This window comes from Panicum virgatum, chromosome 6K, assembly GCF_016808335.1.
Source record: "Panicum virgatum strain AP13 chromosome 6K, P.virgatum_v5, whole genome shotgun sequence".
Taxonomy (NCBI): Eukaryota; Viridiplantae; Streptophyta; class Magnoliopsida; order Poales; family Poaceae; genus Panicum; species Panicum virgatum.
The window spans coordinates 34,873,532-34,893,429 of NC_053141.1; the positions used below are offsets into that span (position 1 = coordinate 34,873,532).

General features: G+C 47.5%; 1 protein-coding gene and 1 long non-coding RNA gene across 2 annotated transcripts; one reads left to right on the forward strand and one right to left on the reverse strand.

Annotated features, from left to right (window-relative positions):
• Positions 1-11,061, reverse strand: LOC120712326 (disease resistance protein Pik-2-like). Its single transcript, XM_039998083.1, has 2 exons — positions 10,038-11,061; positions 1-2,310 (listed from the first exon to the last, which is right to left on the reverse strand). The coding sequence occupies exons 1-2, from the start codon at positions 10,943-10,945 to the stop codon at positions 321-323; spliced, it is 2,898 nt and encodes a 965-aa protein (XP_039854017.1). The 5' UTR covers positions 10,946-11,061; the 3' UTR covers positions 1-320.
• Positions 11,062-17,757: 6,696 nt separating this feature from the next.
• On the forward strand, positions 17,758-19,171 carry LOC120712328. Its single transcript, XR_005690850.1, has 3 exons — positions 17,758-18,214; positions 18,319-18,368; positions 18,489-19,171. It is a non-coding gene; the product is annotated as an uncharacterized LOC120712328 (long non-coding RNA).
• The last annotated feature ends 727 nt before the right edge of the window (positions 19,172-19,898 follow it).

A 19,898-nucleotide genomic window follows, 5' to 3' on the forward strand; every position in this document is an offset into this window, starting at 1 on the left:
GATGGTGAACTGATGTTCAAATTTGAATTAGATTACTTCATGATGGTTTTTTCGATATCGTTGCAAAGGTTTGGAACGGCGAGAAAAATGGCACTACTACATCAATGCAGAAAGGGCAAAACAAAATCAGGACGATGCTCTAATAAGAAAATACAAAAATTAACCACCGAGTAATCCAGTTTTACATGACGAGAGAGAACCAACTATACATAATTTCTTCACGAACACTCCATTTTTCAAGAAAGCATCCATCAAGAACTCAGCGCCGCTTAATAAATTCAGCAACAACACCATCCTGCAGGCTGCAGCAAGCACAACGATCACTCATACCTCACTTTAACTATCAACTGATAGGAGCCGTTGCGCTTGCGCCTCGCATTCTCTTCCTTGAGCTTCTTCAGTTCATCTTCCACTATTGCCCAGTTGTCTTTCTCTCCAGTGAACTGCACCTCTTTAAGGTTGGTTAAGTGCTCGATTCCAACTATGCTCTGCTGGCCGACATAAAATTTTAGCGCGAGGGTCTCTAGCTTTGGCATGGATCCTTCCTCGAACCGGTAAACTGCAGGAATTCCATGATTATTGAACATCCTCAGCTCCGTAAGCACCGGAAAGGATTGGGTTGTCCTTGCAACTATCTCTGTATCTGCGTAGAAGTCTGTCTCAAGGGTGAGCTTCTTCAGGTTGGGCAACTTACACAGGACGTCGAATAGGGTGTCACCACGAAGGTATGCCCAAGCTATTACAAACTCAACAAGATTAGTCAGCAACCCAACCCAGTGCGTCAGAGTACGGTCACCAAGGGAACCACACATCCTCAGGTATCTGAGGAGCCTTGGTGGCGAACGTGATTCGAGGCGGTGTAGAAAGTTCTCTTCCTCTCTATTGCTGGTAATTTCAACGTTGAGGAATCGGAGGGAGTATAGCCTGCTGAGGGAGTGATCAAGCGCTTCCGCAACATCCCGAGGAATGCCACTGGGAACAAACATAGTTAACTCCTGCAGTTGCCTTAACTCGGCGATCTCCTTGGCGACCTCAGTGCTGGATGTGACAACCACATTGTTCACCTTGCGCAGTGCCTTCATTTTCCTTAGGCCCCTGGGCGCTTCCCAGTGGAAGCTCCAGTAATCTTCCTTGTTGGAGAACTGCAGGCTCTCAAGGTTCTCCAGCTCCGTCACGGTCTCTGGTAGACCTTTGAGGAACGTAAGGCGCACGTCGAGCGTCTGCAAGTGCTCTAGCTGACCAACTTCTGGAGGCAACACGCTGATATCTGTACCCCTCAAGTTGAGGAACCTGAGAAGGTACATTCGGCAGATGCAAGCCATGTTTCTTTTCCCTAGGCCCTGGCAGTCTTGGAGGTCAAGTACCCTTAGCAGGGTGAACTCACCTAGCCGACTAAGCAGATGGTGCCCTTCAAACTCAAACATACTTAGTGATCGAACATGCTGCACATTCATCCCTGCTGCGGTTTTCTTGGACGACATTGATGTCGATGATGGCCCTTCTCCGGCATGGATGGAGAGGCGGCGAACCCTATCATAAGTCATCCCTTCGTACTGCCCACCTATCAGGCTTACAAAGTTCGCCTCCAGCGATTTGGTTACCATGACCTCAAGCATCATGTCGTGCACCCGGCACGTCTCCTCTCTCCCATCATAGTAGGTGACTATATCGGCAGCCCGGTCAATCATGCTTCTACTCACCAGCTCACTGAAGTAGCCTTCTGCAACCTCCATCGATGTCAAACCCCGCTTCTCGGCGACCAATCCTTCGGCGATCCATCTCCTCAACAGCCTCTCCTTGACGATCACAAAATCCTCTGGGAAAATGCTAAGATACATCATGCAAGCCTTGAGGTGATGAGGCAGGTGGTCGTAGCTAAGCACAACTATCTGTCGCATCCCCTCAAGGGTGGGATGGCTCTCCATGTGTGAACCAATTGATTTTAAAACTGTTTCCCACATATGTCTGCTTTCAGGAGATTTGTAGCTAGCCAAGAGGCTGGCAATGCTTACAATTGCCAGTGGCAGCCCACCACATTTTCTTAAGATTTTTTGCATGGCATCTTCAATCTCCCTAGGGCAAGCGCCATTTGTGGAGCCAAATACTCTGCTAAGGAATAGCTTCTTGGAGTCTTCAGCACTGAGGGCCTTGATATGGTAGATGCAATCACTACCATGACTGCATGCTCTGGCAACAGTATATATCCGAGTGGTCACAATGATTCTACTACCGCAGTTGTTATCTGGTAACACACACTGGATTGCATCCCAGGCTGCTTCGCTCCAAATATCATCGATCACAATGAGGTACCTGGATCAATTCATCCAAAATATATATTTAGAGATTGTCTCAGACCAAGAATGCCAAAATAACAACACAATGAAGTCCATAATACGAGTTTATCATGGGATCAACAATATTTCATATCCGATACTCCAGTTATGATTTACTAGTCCGCTAACTAGTACTCCTGCACCACTTTAAGTTCGTTTTTGGTATCTGCATTAATTGAAGTTACTTGTATTTTGTGTGTTCTCTTTGTGTTCGTTTTCAACGCAATGTCCCTATAGATACTATATAATTCTAATATACTTTTCAGTCATATCCATATAGTGTTTCCCCTGCTACATGGTACGGCCATGTGTTCACAATATGTATTTATATATGTCACACCCTTATCTTAGGTTTTGATACTTTTATTGCAGTCCATGTATTATGACATCATGAATTTTTTACTTTCAAATTTTGATCACAGTAGTTACAGATTTTGTATCAGCACGTTAATTTGAAACCTTTAGTGCTCTCTTTTTTATTTATCAGAAAAATAATTTTATGCATTAAACTACACTTCAAATTATTATGATGGCAAAAACGGGTGCCCCTTAGACTTGGAGTGGATCTTGAAGCAAGATCTAGGATGGGATAACCACTACGCCAAAAATCAACATATATAGGAGACACATAAATTAGTGACGTGTAAATAAAACATGTCACTAATGTAAGAATGGTGATGGTCATAGCTCAAACGTGTCACTAATATCTTCACCTTAACTGGGAACGAATATATCGGAGACATGTCTCAGAAAAACGCGTAACTAAGAATGTATGGTCTGTCATTGGAGACGGATGTTGTTGAGACACGTCACTAATGTTGGAACAAATTAGTGATACAGTTTCATGGACCACGTCTCTAATGTCAACTATCTAGATCTATAGAGAAGCAACAATAGAAAAAGTGTCGACAACCTGGGCCTTAGCCGCGGGCTAACCCTAGCCGTGCCCCAATATCTCCTTCCTTAACGCCGCCGCTTCGCATCGCAACCACACCACCACCCACATGGAGCAGCCGATGATTCTTCTAGACCTTTCGTTCCCCCCTTTGCTCGGCTATAGTAAAAGGGAGACACAGAGGTGATCTGCATCTCGGCGCCATTTCCGTCGGCTCCTTTTTGCCTCCGGTGGTTGTTCCGGCACCGGAAGCTGGGAGGAGTCATGGGACGGGTGGTCGATGTACATCCCCTTTCCTCTAGGTTTAGGTTTGCTTAGGTTAGGATTAGTTTCCTCCGTTTCTGTATCCCAGATGTGGAGTTCAGCTCTGGGACCTTCCTTCACGGCGATGTTGTCGGCTTCAGCTCGGTCTCTAGTGTTGGCGACCTTCGGTGTTGTTCTGTTCGCATACAAGAATAGGTGTGTTATCTTTTATCCCCTCCATGGATTTTGTAGTGGCATTTGTGTCTGTGGTGGATGATGCTTGGTGATGGTTGATGGGCTTGTGGTGCTCGATGACGGTGTTTCATGCGGGGGGTTCAGAACCGACAATGGGTCCTTTGGTGCTTTCTTATGCGTCAGTTCTCGAATCTTCTGTGATTTTCTCTTTGCTGGTTGTGCCCACAACGTCAATTGTGTTGCCTAACTTGAAATCAATGACATGTGTGCTGCTAGAAACTGGAGGTTTGTGGGTTTTGTCTACTAAGTTGGGAAATCGGGTTGGGTTTCATCTACCACCTCTTCTGGTGATTTGCTTCCCCTTCTAGGTGATGCGTCATCTGGCGGGTGGGGATTCTTGGCAGAGGCGTTAGATTCCTCAGTGCTTGGTGATGAGTTTTGGCCGAGTCATTCAGCGTTCTTAAGGCATATCCAAGTTGATGTGCTGCTCAAGACAGCATCAAAAACCTTCTTTCCACTGCCAGGGAGGAGGTCAGCTTCAAGGTTTGAGCTCCGACCACCGGCGACGATGAAGACCGGGAGTTTATAGGGACTAGTTTGTAATTTTCTTTTCATTCAAGAGGGTCCTTGTATAATTTGGGTTGTAACCACCAAGTTCTTTTTATGAGATACAAACTTGGTTTCTCAAAAAAACCCAACATCGCTAGGATTCAAGAGGCGGGGATGGCGAGGAAGATGTCGGATGCTCGACGATGTCGCAGAGAAAGAGAGGTCATAGGCGGACTCGGGTAGGCCACAGATGAGGTCGAGCATCTTGTGGCGGTACCCCGTGATGGCCTGCGCCCGATAGCGAGCTCCACATGGTGGCCGAGTATGGACGGTGGAGGTTGGGATGGTATGCCCACAGCTGTGGTGATGGCGTGCCCAACCATCTGTCGGTGCTGTAGTCCGGCAAGGCCTGCGACGACGCCTGCAGCCACCGGACCTCCTCCCTGCATCTCCTTCTCTTTCCCAGTCGAGCTAGCTAGGATAGGGTTTCTCGCTGCTTCAGGGACTCTTTCCGCACGTGGATGACCACATCCCCCTCATAGGTTGACCTTTCCAGCGATGGCATGGCATTGCATTGCATCTGGGATCCTCCTCTTCACCCCTCTTCCTCGGCTAAGAGCTCAGGATGTTCGAGCACCACCGTAGTGGCTCCGCAATCATCGTCAATCGACATCACCAAGGTCGGTCCTCCCAGGCACCTCCCTCTCTCTCTCGAATCCGATCTCATTCTGCGATGCGTGGGTTGGATTTGGTTGTGGCAAGCTATTTGACTCCGATTTGAGAGAGGACAATCCAATCGTGTGGGTTTTATGTATTCGGTAGTGGTTAGATTGGGTTAAATGCAAAACAGATGTATTTTTTCTAGATGTGAGCATCGATGAATTGAAGTGAATGCATCACTTGAATATCAACTCCATGGTTGCATCCAGTGTCGACATCACTCCAGCTCCCTCTTCTCTTTCCACTCAATCCAATAAGCCTCACCTCTCAATGGTCTGATGCAGAGTCAGTGGAGGTCAACTGGAAGGAGAGTGCTGTGATTGGCGACATCAAATGCAAGGTTACCATGTGCTCTTTCTCCCATTCCTTCATTATTCTTTCCATATTCAGAATGGCATTTAATTCAAAAATTGCCCTAAGTCGGATTATAGTTTTCTTGGGCCTCGATAGAGAGATGAAGATAAATGAGCCATGATTAGAGATATGACCACTATCTGCAATAGTGCAATGAAACTGCAAAGACGTGGTGAATGTTTTTTTCTTTGTTCTGTCATGTGTGCTACATCATTGGACTTGAGACCTTTCTGTGATGGATGTGAATCTGATTTCCTAATTTGGATGCCGACAAGTAAAAATCAAGGCATGTGTTTTAAAAATTTAGTCCTAATTATTGTTGTGCCATAGCTTGAAATTATAGAGTTGTAACTTTTATTCTAGCAGCAGAGCCTTGAGGATCCATTTTTAGCAAATGGGATACTTTTTGTTAGAATATACTAGAGACTGAAACTAGAGAAGGCCATTCTTAGATAAGGAAAAAGTATTGCTACAAGCTTAGTGGATTTGGTTGTGATGCGTATATATTGAGTAGGAGTGATCTATGTCATTACTGTATGGGATGAAATGAACTAGCTAGAAGCTACATTGTGTGTACATATTCATATTTGTGTAAACAGATGAACTAGCCAGAAGCTACATTTATGTTTATATAGCGGTGTTTGTAATCAATGCAATCCATTTTTATTTTTATTTTTTACTTTTTTGTTTTATAAATTCACATTGCTGTCTGTCAAAACTGGAGCACATCGCCCATAAGAAAATCATAAATGATGGCGGTATATATGTTGGCTCGTCACTAATAAGTGTTATTAGTGACGCGTAAACCCTACAACCGTCACCTTTCTTTATCATTAGTGACACGTAAACCCTACAACCGTCACCTTTCTTTATCATTAGTGACGTGTTAATTCTACGCCCATCACCTTTGTGTGTCATTAGTGATGGCTTTTTCCGTGTCACCAATGTGATTCAGATTAGTGATGAAATTTTACTGATGTGGAATTTAACCGTCACTAATGTATATCCACAACCATCACTAATTAGTTATTTCTGACGTAGTGAACAATGCTAATCTTAAGAGAATATAAATATGTTCTAATATCTTGTTCAAAATATACAAATTTTTCTAAAGTATAACAACTTAAATACACAATTCGTTTTAGATTATAAGTCATTTTAGCTTTTCCAGGTACATAGCTTTGCTATATATCTAGGATTATAAATTGGAGCAAAGGGAGTAAATTATTATCATAGTTATTAATAATTTAAAAATAGATTATGGGCACATGATTTATTAAATGGACACTTTTCATGATTATGGAAACATAAAAATATAAATATTTATTACTCATGCATACATGTTAAGTTGATCTGTACAACTGCACATATATGTGTAATTTGTAATTATTTATACTTTTTTCATACTGGAAGATGTCAATTATTACTTATTACGTGTTCATTTGGGGATATAAAATTTATTTTTAATAATGGAAAGAACATGTAATTTAGGTTCAAATTTAAGGTTTACTTAGTTTATATATCATAGAGATAGAGTGGGTAATTTAGTTGTAAACTAGTGGGTTATTATATATATATATATATTTTATATTAGTGTTTATGAGACACATTATAAAACAAAAGATAAATCCTAGAAATTTTTACGCTCCTAAAAAACATATGGCCATTAATTTGGTAGGGGTCTAATCATCACCACCAAAAATAACCATGAGATCTTTGTTATGTTTTATAAAGGTTACCCACATGTACCATTATAAAAAGTGCTTAAAGTAATCCCTTAGATTTGCATAGTGCACCTCTATTATTATAAAAAAATAATAAAATAACACCTAATTTTGCATCCAAAATACCTACATCTGCCATTAAGAAACAATTGAGTTATAAATAACTTGAGGATAAAAAGATTTGCAGCACCTAATAAGATCATCTTTTAGAAAATCATAATTTAAATTCATTATGTCATGAGAAAAGAAAAACTCATCACAACTGAAGCTAAGGTTTCAACTATAAATGAATATTAAAAGTTTCAACTATAAATGAATACTCCCTCTGTTTTTACTTACATGCCGTATTAGGTTTGTCCTAAGTCAAATTTGACAAACTTTGGCCATACTTATTAAAAAATAATAATATTTATAATATGAGATTTATTTTATTGAATTCACCATCAAATATACCATGAAATATATTGAATAGTATAGTTGTTGCTACATTTTTTTATAGACTTGGTCAAAGTTAGTCAAGTTTAACTTACTACAAACCTAATATGACATGCAAATAAAAACAGATGGAGTATTAAAGACATATGACGATGCCATGAGGACTTGTTTGGATGTCCATGTATCTATCTCAATCCATGTGTGTTGGGACGATGTGATGAGAGTATCTCCAACAGAATATCTAAAAGTAACTACCTAAAATCATGATTTAGCAATTATGTAAAATGAAATAGCTAGCAAAAAGCTGACCAAATCCAACAGGTTCTTCATATAGCCTCTCCAAACCCCACGGACAGGCCCGGTCGGCCAGCCACCGGTTTGACCTGCTAATTCCTCGCCGGTCATGAGGTTTCGGCGAGGGAGCAAAGGCCGGCAAGCATCCTCAAGAGGAAAGGGGAACCCATTCCTTACCTAAGCTCGGCGAATGGGTGACTGGAGGCAGCAGCGGTGTGGCGGTGCACTGGAAAGCGATGAGGCAGCGATGAATCAGGCCCAAGTGAGCTGTAGCGGCAGGGCCCGTCGGCGGTGAGCTCGGCTCGAGCAGCGCAAGGAAGAGGACGATCACAGAGAGATCGAGGCGGAGGCTCGCCAAGCGGCGGTGGCGCATGGTGGAGTCCGGCGAGGAGGAGGCGTCCCCGACGTCGTCCCTGCTGCGGAAGAGGTCCGGCGAGGAGGAATAAGGATGGCAATGGTTTGGTTTTGGGTCGGATATCTGCGGGTTTCGGGTTTTGCGGGTTCGAGTTCGGGGATGATTTCTCACCCACAGTTTTTGGGTTCGGGGCCCCGAAACTTTTCGGGTTCGGTTTCGGGTTTGGTTTTTTCCTCGGGGATATCCAATGGATAACCGTTTGGAGTAAAACCTCATATTTTATAGTATACTTAGTAATAACTTTGTTTACTTAGAATATTAAATTTACTATATGTTGACTTAGGAAATTATTTAATATTTATTGCATCTTGTTTATACATGTAGATGTTATATGTATCATGTATACGTTTATAAAAAGTACTTATTGCACTTACTATGTTGCCATACAAAAGCGGGTTTCAGGAATCCAATTGGGTTTCGGGTATCCAATCGGGTTTCGATTTTGGGGATGGATTGACCCGAATCAGTGTTCGGGTCTTGTTCGGGTTTCGGTTTTGGGTGCCTAAACACTCCACCCGACTCGAACCCGACCCATTGCCATCCCTAAGGAGGAGGCACCCCTAGTGGCATACCTGCAGCGAAAGAGGTCCATGCTGCGGCAGGGAGCCTGTTGGTGGCGCGCATGCTGGATGCGGCGACCGGCAATGTCGGGCCGGCGGCGGGCATGGCGGGGCCAGGCGGCCATGGCGGGACGCGACCGGGGTGCGAGCTTGGGCCGGCAGGGCATGGCAGAGCCAGCGGTGGGCATAGCTGGGTGCGGCGAGGCATGGCGGGGGTGCTGGGCCGATGCGGCGCGGTCGGGAGGACGGAGAGAGGATGGGCTCACATAGAGATAGAGAAGTGATGTGCCGAGGCAAAAATAGCTCACGAGGAGTTCGGGATACCTAACCAGATAGCAAGGATGGGCAAATGAACAGCCGTTGGATCTAGTTTTAACTCTTATTTTGTTATCCAACTTATTTTAGAGAAACTGTTGGAGTTGCTCTGAGGGCTTGTTTGGATGTCCATGTATCTATTTTCAATCCATGTGTGTTGGGGTGGGTTGGTGTCAAATTCCACATGAACCCACCCCAACACGCATAGATTGCACACCAACTCACCCTAACATATATGGATTGAGATAGATAAATGAACATCCAAACAAGATCTAAAGATAAAAAAAAGTTTATCCCAACTCAATAAAGGTTGCATAATTTTTGTACGCATTATCTGTTTTTACACGTGGATTAACCACCTTACCCATTTACATCTAGTAATATAATACTCCATTCATTTCAAATTATAATTCGTTTAACTTTTTGACATACCGCTCGTTTTATTCCAAAAATTTATACAAATATATTCAAATATAAGTTATTCTTGAAGAACTTCAATTAATAAAGCAACCCATAACAAAATAAGTGATACTCCCTCTGTTCCAAATTATAAGTCATTCCAAGAATCTTAGAGAGTCAAAGTTTTTCGAGTTTGACTAAATTTATATGACAAGATAATAACATTTATGATACCAATTAAGTATCATTAGATTCTTTGTTAGCTATATTTTCATAGTGCACTTATTTGATGTCATAAATTTTTTATATTTCTCTATATAATTTTGGTCAAACTTTGAGATTGTTTGATTCTCCAAGATTTTTGGAATGACTTATAATTTGGAACGGAGGGAGTATTTTGCATAAATTTTGAATAAGACAGTCAAACTTGAGGTCAACAAAAGTTAAATAAATTATAACTTGGAACCGAGGGAGTAGTAAGATAAGATGAACCAACAATAAGTCTAAAATCACGAGTTATAGCATTTATCAAGTCATCAGTAATAACTTGTAGAAAACAAACAAATAAAATTAAAGTAGTAGCTGATTGTTGTTCGATTATAGTACCTCTTGTTCTTGAGAGTCTCTTTGAGCTTTGCAGCCAGCCTGTCCTCGTCCATGGTATCGATGTTCCCGACGTTATCCTCTTCTTTGATGCCCTCGTCATCACCCACCGCCGGGTTCACGATCTGCTGCAGCACTCGTTTCAGAAGTCCCTTGAGATCCTTGGCGCCGTCGAAGGCTTGGGACACGGACACTAGCGCCTGGCGCTGGAACTCCCCCTCCAGGCGGCGGCACACTTCCATGGCCAGCGTCGTCTTCCCGAGCCCTCCGAAGCCCACAATGGAGAACACCTTTAGCCGCGTGTCAGAGAAAGGCGGCCCTGCTGCATCTTCTTTATTACCAGTCGTCACCGCCTTCCTCACCATCTCCGCCAGGGTGTCAGCCTGGCTCCTTAAGCCGACGAGCTGATGATGATGACTGGGGTCGCCGCTAGCGGCTGCAGGGCGGAGCGCCACCACCGCCGTCGCCGGCACGTGGGCCAAAGGAAGGGGAGGGCATCTCAGAGGCTCGAGGCTGACGCCGTAACGAGAGTGTTGCTCGTTGATGGCGGCCGCGCGGGCACGGAGGGCCGTGATGTCGGCGGCGAGGCGGCGGCGAGGCATAAGGGTCCCGAGCAGGCGCCTGGAGCGGACGAGGAAGCCGTCGCCCGGGCGACACCGTACGCGGAACGTGTAGAGGTGGACGCAGTCCTCGGCGTCGTAGGCGAGCTCTCGCAGCTGCTTCATCCACTCCCGTAGGAAGTGGTCCACGGCGCCCGGCGCTGCTTCCGACTGCATGCGGAGGAGCGCGTTCATGGTGGCCAGCTCGTCCCTCAGTTGAGCAACCTCGCCGCCCACGCCTCGGAGCTTCTGCAACTCCTCACCGACCAGAACCCCGAAATTGCTCACCAGGGTCTGCGCCGCGCCCTCCATGATCCTCTTCTTTACCACTACCAGCTGGATAGGGTTTGCACGGAGCACCTGCAAGGCTAGCTAGTAGAGGATATATGTCGTCCAATCGATATGTGAGGAATCCGGCAGCAGTGAGGGTGATGGCAACGGGTTCACCAAAAGTCTTCGCCGTGTGCCTGCCGGTCTTCGCCGTGTGCCTCGGGCACACGGCGAACTCGTGGTCTCCGGTTGTGATTGGCGATCTAGACCGGTCCAGAAGTTGCCCGATCGAGATCGACATGTGAGGAATCCGACGGCAGTGTGTCGTCCAATCGATATGTGAGGAATCCGGCAGCAGTGAGGGTGATGGCAACGGGTTCACCAAAAGTCTTCGCCGTGTGCCTGCCGGTCTTCGCCGTGTGCCTCGGGCACACGGCGAACACGTGGTCTCCGGTTGTGATTGGCGATCTAGACCGGTCCAGAAGTTGCCCGATCGATATCGACATGTGAGGAATCCGACGGCAGTGAGGCTGATGCCGACCGGCTAACTGCGGCCCTGGTTATGTTTAGTTTCCAAAAAAAATTTACAGTACTCATTACATCGAATTTTTATACACATGCATAGAATATTAAATATAGTTAAAAAACTAATTATATAATCTAATTGATTAGAAATTATTTGTCAAATAACAACAAAAAGTGCTACAGTACCAAAACCCAATTTTTTCCCTAACTAAACACACCCTACTTCTCGCCAAAGACACTGTACTATTTGCAGCAGTAGTGCAGCTAGCTCCGCTATTGGCGCTCTAGACCGGTCTAGAAGTTGGCGAGCTATTTCCACACTGCACCCCCGCCTTGCTCAGCGGTGCGGCAGTTAACACTATTAGAAAAAATATTAATTGTGATCTTTTTTAAAGCTCTCAAGGCTGGCAGAAAAAATAACCACCTCGGTTAATGGTCAGCATTAATCGAGGCGGTAACTTTTTATTAACCGAGACGGTTATAGAAACCGGCTCGCAAAATTGATTAACAGTGGCAGGCACACTTAATATGACCGCCTTGGTTAATATTGATTAACTGAGACGGTTGTTCTAAAGTAAACACCTCGATTAATCGATTTACGGAGGCGGGCACTCTACAAGGCCCGCCTCGAAAAATACAAGTCCAACTTGGAGCCCAAAGAGCCCATCTTAACCAACATCTATAACACTTAGTGTATATATACCTCTTAGGGTTTGGAGTCTCACATCTCTCTCCCTTCTCCCTCTCTCTACCAGACAGCCGCTAGCGCCCCTCTATCTTCTCCCTCTCTCCACCACATAGCGTACCTCTCCTTCTCCACCGAACAGCAGCGCCTCGGCCTCTCCCTCTCCCTTAGGGCCACCCGGCGGCGCGACGGCGGACCTCCCGCGTCAGCTGTTCTTGCACGGCGGGCGCGCCAGCCTCCGGGTGGCCGGATCCGGCAAGGAATCCTGGCGGACGTGGCGGCGGGCCTCTGGGGAGGCCGAATCCGCCGCGGGAGCTGCTACGGCGGCGCGGCGGGGGGCAGACCACGAGCACGGCGCATGCGGAGCGAGCCCATGGGCGGAGCAAGGCACGGGAGGGCAGAGCGTGGCGGGGGTGGAGTCTGGGCGTGAGGAGCTGCTACAGCGGCCGGGCCTGGCGCCGGCAATCCCTCGGCCCGGCCATCTCCCCCGCGGCGGTGGCGGCGCAGATCCGGCGGTGGGAAGCCCGGATCCGTTCGGGGGCGACTCAGCCGCCTCCTCTTCCTCCTTCGGCGTGGCGGCAGCCTCATCTTCCTTCTCTGTCGAGCGGTGGTGGCCGTGGATGGCTAGGCGGGCCCATGAATGAGCTCGGCGGGATCATCCACGGGTTTTCCCTTTTTTAATTTTTTATTTTATTAACGGAGGCGGGCACCAAACCACCTCGGAAAATACTCCATTTACTATGACCATTTTTTCGAGGCGTTTTTGTTGCCCGCCTCAGAAAATCGAATCTCCCGCCTCGGTAAAGATTATTGTTGTAGTGTAAGAACCTGTTATTCGAGCACCACTGACTGTTTGTTCCCTAGGGACTAAAGTTTAGTCCCATCACATCAAAGAGAATTTTTTTATTTAAGAGTATTAAATAAAATCTTTTTATAATTTTTTTCACAGATGAGTGTTAATTCATGAGAGAAATCTAATGAATCTAATTAATTCATGATTTGCAAACTTGAAGAGCGGACAATTCGAATTGTTGCAGTAATGTTGTATAATAGCATGAGTTTGACTTTCTAATTAATGTTTTTTCAAAGGTTCAATATATCAATATCAAGTAGATAAATAAAATTAGCAGCTAATACTATATCGATTGATAAAATAAGTGCGCTTGACAAAATATCCCCAGTTAAAAATGACAAAATATTCTGTTGGAGTGGTGTTTGGATGATAGTCCCTGTCACATAAATTTATTTACTATTTAAAAGTATTAAATAAAGTATTACACAACTTGAAGAGCAGACAACTCGAATTTTAGTGGCAAGCTAAAGGATCCCGATTAAATACATGTATTTAGGATTTAGGATTTAGAATTTAGTGTTTAGGGTTGATGGCGCCATGTTTGTCGGGCTTTATCCAGGGTGACTACCGTTACATTGTAACATTTTATGAGTGTGCAAAAACCATACTTTCGCATAATGTTTTGGCGTTTATGAGGCAGCTCCAGCAGGCTTCTCGAACGCACACTCAAGCTGTGTTTAGTTCGCGAAAAAATTTGAGTTCTAGTACTGTAACACATTTTATTGTTATTTAACAATTAATATCCAATCATGAACTAATTAGATTTAAAAGATTCATCTCGTGTAAAACAGTTATACTGTATAGTTAGTTATTTTTTTCAATTGTATTTAATGCTCTATGCATATGTTCGAAGATTCATTGTGACATATACTGCAAGAAATTTTTTGAGAACTAGACAGGGCCTCATAGAAATGTGCAAAGATACGGTCTGACAAACTCGGCCCTTTTGCTTTCTTCTTTGACTGCGTTTTAGTCCGCGAAAATTTTTGGGTTTTGGTACCGTAGCACATTTTATTATTATTTGATATTTAATGTCTAATCATGACTAATTAGGCTTCAAAGATTCATCTCGTATGAAACAGTTACACTGCATATTTAGTTATTTTTTTCACTGTATTTAATATTTTATGCATATGTCCAAATATTTGATATGACAGGTACCGTAGAAATTTTTTTAAACTAAACATGGGCTTTGCAAAAAGGCCAAACGCCAACAGGACATATGCAAAAGGGTGCTCATTATTCGTGAGCAGGGAAGGGAGGAAGCTCAGGGTCCCACAGACTGCTGTACCCAGCGACAACGGGTGTGTTTAGATGCCCCAAAAACCCCCCCAAAATCCAAACTTTCCATCACATTTCCATCACATCGAAACATTAAATATACCAAATGACCCATATATTGAGTACTAAATATAGGTAAATAAAAAAACTAATTACATAGTTTTGATGTACGTTGTGAGACGAATCTTTTGAGCCTAGTTAGGTAATGGTAGGACAATATTTACCACAAACAAATAAAAAGTGCTACAATGTGCTACAGTGTCCGATGTGACTTTTTCTCCCACTTTTCCAGGGATCTAAACACAGCCAACGAGAAGTTGGCCGGGTCATGCACTGTACGTCTCGTGGAGTTGTGGTCCTTGCATGTAGCCCTGGGGAGTTCTTGGGCTTTTAGAAAAGTTCGGTTCCTCGAAAATAGGAACCGATCGGTTCTTTCTAAGATTAAGTACCGAGCAATTTCGGTTTCGGTTAGTTCGATTCGGTTAGAACCGAACCGAACTAACTGAAGTGATGAGAAGAAGAAAAAGAAAGAGGGAAAAATTCTGGATTTGGTCGGGGACCACCGCCGCCGCGCGCCTAGCCTGGCGGTCCCGTCGACGCCTTGCCTGGAGGCTGTAGAGGAGAGCCTCGCTGCCGCTGCATACTTGCCTGTCGAGGACCGCCGCACCGCCGCCTCCACGCGCCTGGCCTACCGAGGACCGCCGTCGCCCTGCCTTCGCGCCACGGTGCGCGTGTTCAGACGCCAGGAGCTGTTCGGCAGCCGCGGAGGGTGGGGAGGGGAGCCAGGAGCTAGCGAGCTGGCCGACAGGCAATGGGGGTCAGGGGCAGCGGGAGCTGGCGAACTGGCCGGCGCCCGGCAGTGAGGGCCAGGGGAGCGCGCCGCGCGGGGTGGAGAGGGGCAACTGGGCGGCGGGATGGAGAGCTAGGGAGGGGGCGGCAGCCGGCTGGAGTGGGGAGCCAGCCAGGGAGGGCGGCAGGGTGGGGAGCTAGGGAAGGGGGCGGTGGGCGTGGGGACTGCCGGACTGGGACTCGAGGGTGGGGTGGGGATGAGGGCTAGCTAGGGTTTGAATCATTGTTGAATGGGCTATAAGCTTGGGGCATTTGGGCTTTTCATGATAAATTTACATATGGGCTGAGTTCCTCGGTTAACCGAGTTCAGGAATCGAACCGAATCAAAAATTTCGGTTCCTGAGAATTGGGAACCGAATAGAGAACCGAAATTCTCGATTCCGTTTCTTTCGGTTCCGGTTCTCGGTTAGTTCGGTTCGGTCCTCGGTTTTCGGTTAAATTTGTCCAGCCCGATTTGCAAGTAAATAGTAAATGTAATTTCTTTTATTTAGGTCTTTGTTTAGTTGCTTGGTGTAATTTTTTTAGTTTTTTATATTTGAAGTATTAAAAATATACTAATCATAAAACTAATTACATCTATAAATTACGAGATGAATTTATTAAAATTAATTAATTCATCATTAACACATATCAATCAAAGCTGCAGGGAAACTACATCTATTAATTAATTCATCATTAACACATACCAACCAGAGAAACTAATCTACTCCTTCCCTCCCGTTGGCAAACAAAGCTCAAAGGTTTCTTTGCTCTTTATTCCTTGCTTGCTGCCTGTGTTTAGGCTCAGAGCTTAGATTCTTCTGCGCCTCCCCCTGGTCGTTGCGTGCCTGGTTCCTTTTTCACTTGAGTTAATTTATAGTGGGATGAGCGCACTGCCAATTCATTAGGACGAAGGCAGCATAGGATACGACTTTTTTAGGCGGGAAAGGAGAGAACAAGAGAGGGGAGGAGGATGGCCGGATGGGACATCATGCGATTCGCGGCTCATTTTTTTTAGGCAACCGAGGCCTCTCCATCCTTGTCATATGCCTGCAGGTGAAACCCCCTCTTGGTCCCTCGAATCGATTATTAAAGAACTCCAGACCATGCTCTCATTTAGGCTCCTATTCTAATTTTTGAAAATTTAAAGAGAAAATGAACTTCAGCAGCCCTTTTAAATGAGCTCTTATTTTAAGTGAGCTCTCAAACTACAGTACCAGGCCCATGAGAAAAGGAGGGCCCGATCCAGCGGTTTTTTTTACATATTTATCATTATAGGGAAGAGCACTAGCTCGTTTACCACTCTTAAAAGAGCTCTTACATATTTAGTACTACTGTAGCTGCAACTCTTATATTTTTATCACTTTGGCTGACGTGGCACGCCATGGCGGCCTGACACGGCGACGCTGAGTTAGCAAGCTTATGCGAAATGTCCTTGCTGCCCCTAATCTCCTTATCTCTTCTCCCTTTCCGACAGCTGGGTCCCGCAGCTTCTCTCACTGCCAGGTGGGCCCCACTCGGCAGAGTCGTCTTCCACCTCTGCTTGGTCCATGCGACGGCCGCTTGTGGCGCCGCCGCGCTCCCGCTGGCGAAGCCGCCGTGGTCAAGGAGGAAGGCGGTGACCTCCCACAGCACGGCCTGGCTCTCGTACCTGCCGCTCCCCGGCGGTCCTGCGGCGTCGTCGAGCTGCTTGATGACGGCGACGTGCTTGCCTCCGCGGCTGCCGGTGAGCAGCGGCGCCCCGCCGAGGCCGCCCTGCGCGGGGATGAGCCGCGTCCCGGACGCGATGGCGGCCGCGGCCACCGCAATAATGCGCTCCGCGTCCCGCTCCCGGTCCCGAGCCTCCTCTTCCTCGGCCCCTCCGCCTCCGTCCTCGACGCCGCCTCCCGCCGCCGCGCGGCCGCGGCCGCCGCAGCCGCCCTCTATTTCCTCGCCTCCTCGTCCCCCAGGTCCGCGCCCTTCTCCTCGCGCTCCGCGCGGCCCCTATGCTCGCGCCACCGCTACCGTGACGGCGATGGGCGCGTGGCGGCCGCTGGCGGGGGTGTGGGCGGCAGCAGGGAGGGAGATAGAGGGGGTGCGGCGGTAAAGGAGCGGATTGTGCCCGTGGAGCTGCACAAGGACGCCACAGAGGTCGTGGAGCCCGTGCTGCTCAGCCGCGCGCTCCCCGATGTCCGCGATGGGCTCAAGCCCGTGCACCGCGAGGGGCTCAAGGCCGGCGGCTGGGAGAGGGCAGGCCCCAAGGGGCGGCGCGTCTGGGTCGGTCGCGGCCGTGGCCGCCTCCGCGGCTGGCCGCGCCGGCGGGAGCAGAGCCGTCGTGTTCGTGGGCAAGGGCGCTGGAGGTGGAAGACGACTCTGACGAGTGGGGCCCACCTGGCAGTGAGAGAAGCTGCGGGGCCCAGCTGTCGGAGAGGCAGAAGAGAGGAGGAGATCAGGGGCAGTGAGAACATTTCGCATGAGCTTGCTGACTCAGCGTTGCCGTGTCAGGCCGCCGTGGCGTGCCACGTCAGATAAAATGATAAAAATATAAGAGTTGCACCTACAATAGTACTAAATGTGCAGCTCTTTTAATAGTGGTAACCAGCAGGTGTCCTTCCTTATAATGGTAAATAGGTAAAAAAAAAACCATCCAGCCTCCCATCTTTGCTCTGCCTCCCCGCCCCGCCCCGACGGCGCGCCGGCCGCCACCCCGCCGCCCTCGCCCCATCACCTCCACAGCCCGCCCCGCCCGCACGCCGGCCGCTACCACCGCGTCGCCCTCGGCTCACCCCGTCGCCTTGGCCACCGTCTGCGCGTGGCCCTCCCGGATGTCCAGCTCCACCTCGTCGCCGACCCGTAGATCTTGCGCTACCGCTCGAACCCCGTCGAGTTGAAGTAGGCGCGGGCGGCCTCCTTGTCGCCGCCGCCCGCGGCCTCGGCCTGCGCGCGCCGCCTGTGCTCGGGTCGGAGAGCGACACCGCCGCAGCCAGCCGCGGCCGCCGGTCAGCCTCGGCCATCCCCGGAGCTCGGTCAGCCGCCGACACGAGCAGCAGCATGGAGCAGATTTTGAAGGGAAGATCCCGCCCTTCGTGCTCTCCTTGATCCAACGAAGGCAGCGTTCAGGCGCTGCTGGTTCCTCTTCGCCGTGTTCAGCCAAATGCAGGTAAGAAGGCTGTAGCTCGGTTTATTCTTTTTAGCCTGTCGTTTTCTTGAGATCTTGTGGGATCCGAGCTGATGTAGTGTGCGCGTTCTTGCTTGGGATCTCAGTTTGAGCGGCCGTGGAGTACCGGGAGTTGGTGAATTCTGCTTATATTCTGGTAAGAATCTTGATTCTTTGGCGATTTGGATCTGAAGGGGAAATGATGAACTCTCCCCATATTGCAGTAGCTCCGCCTCTCGAAATTTTTGTATTTAAGTTTCTTTTTGTTTAATTTTAGGTTGCTCTTTGGACTAGATGACACCTGCAAGAGCTAAATGGTGGCAGTCGCTGCTGTTCAGATGAGTCCAGTTGTGCTAGCAGTAGTAAGCATTGCATTTTTTAGCTTGCAGTTCCTACGAGCTCATGGAAGTGAACTGCTTCTGAGCTGTGGCTCAAACGGCACTGTTGATGCTGATGGTCGGAGATGGATCGGGGACATGGGTCCTGGGGGCAATTTTACCTTGAGTAGCTCTTAACCTACTCAACGGTTAAGAGACGGCGCCGGCACGCCAGCCACCTGCAATGGTTGATTTGAGTATCAGGTTCACTGTATTATGTAGGTTCACTGCATCAGAGGAGCATTTGAGTATCAGGTTCACTGCAAGAATACATGTATTTCAGGTTCACTGCAAGAATACATGTATTTCAGGTTCACTGCAAGAATACATGTATTTCAGGTTCACTGCAAGAATACTGTATCAGTGGAAATATATAATACTCAATCAAAATAATATTTCAGACAATCAAGTGTATTTCTGGGTCAGATAGTCTTGCACCAAGATAGTAAGTGGCCTGTGGTATGTCTGAATGAATCAACATTCTTGCCCTGCAAGATATCTGTATTATTCAGGTAACTCCATACTGAAATTTGTATGACTGAAATTTGTATTCAGATAACTCCATACTAAAATATTCAGAATCTGTTCACATGTTCAGAGTGCCAATATTCAGACTATGCCAATCTCACATACTGATGAAAAGGATACATAACAGCCAGTAGGTACCAATATTCAGAGTGCACAGAATGTGTCGGGTGCCACAATTAGGGACACCCTAATTGGGGTGATAAGATCGCTTTAAAACACAAAACACCTATTAAGGCAACTGGGCCCACGAAGGCCCACGGCCTGTTTCCCATCTGAAAGAAAGAAAAGGACTCAAAGGAGCTCAGCATGCGGCCCATTTGCATCCCCTTGAACCCGCCGGACAATCTCCGCCTCGCTTGAGGGTAGCGAATCTACCCTCGAGCGGGTGACTCATTTTCCGCCTCGCTCGAGGGCCCCCCTCGGGACCCTCGACCGCGCAACACACTTCCGCCTCGCTCGAGGGTAGCGGATCTACCCTCGAGCGGGTGACTCATCTCCGCCTCGCTCGAGGCCGTCTCTCGGCACAAGGGACAAACGGCCCCGCCGCCCAACCGCCCGCCGTACGAAGGCATTAAAGGCCAGCCACTCCGCCACGGCACCATGGGCGGGCGGCGTCAGGCCGCCATTTCCACAGTGGATGTGACCAGCGTCCCATCCGCTGACTCCGGTCATCATTCCGCCATCCCGGATGCTGTAGCAGCACCTTGGGACCTGCAACGCGGGAAAAGACAGGCTCAGCACTGCTCCCGTTACTATGCTGCCGACACCGACCGTCCGAACTC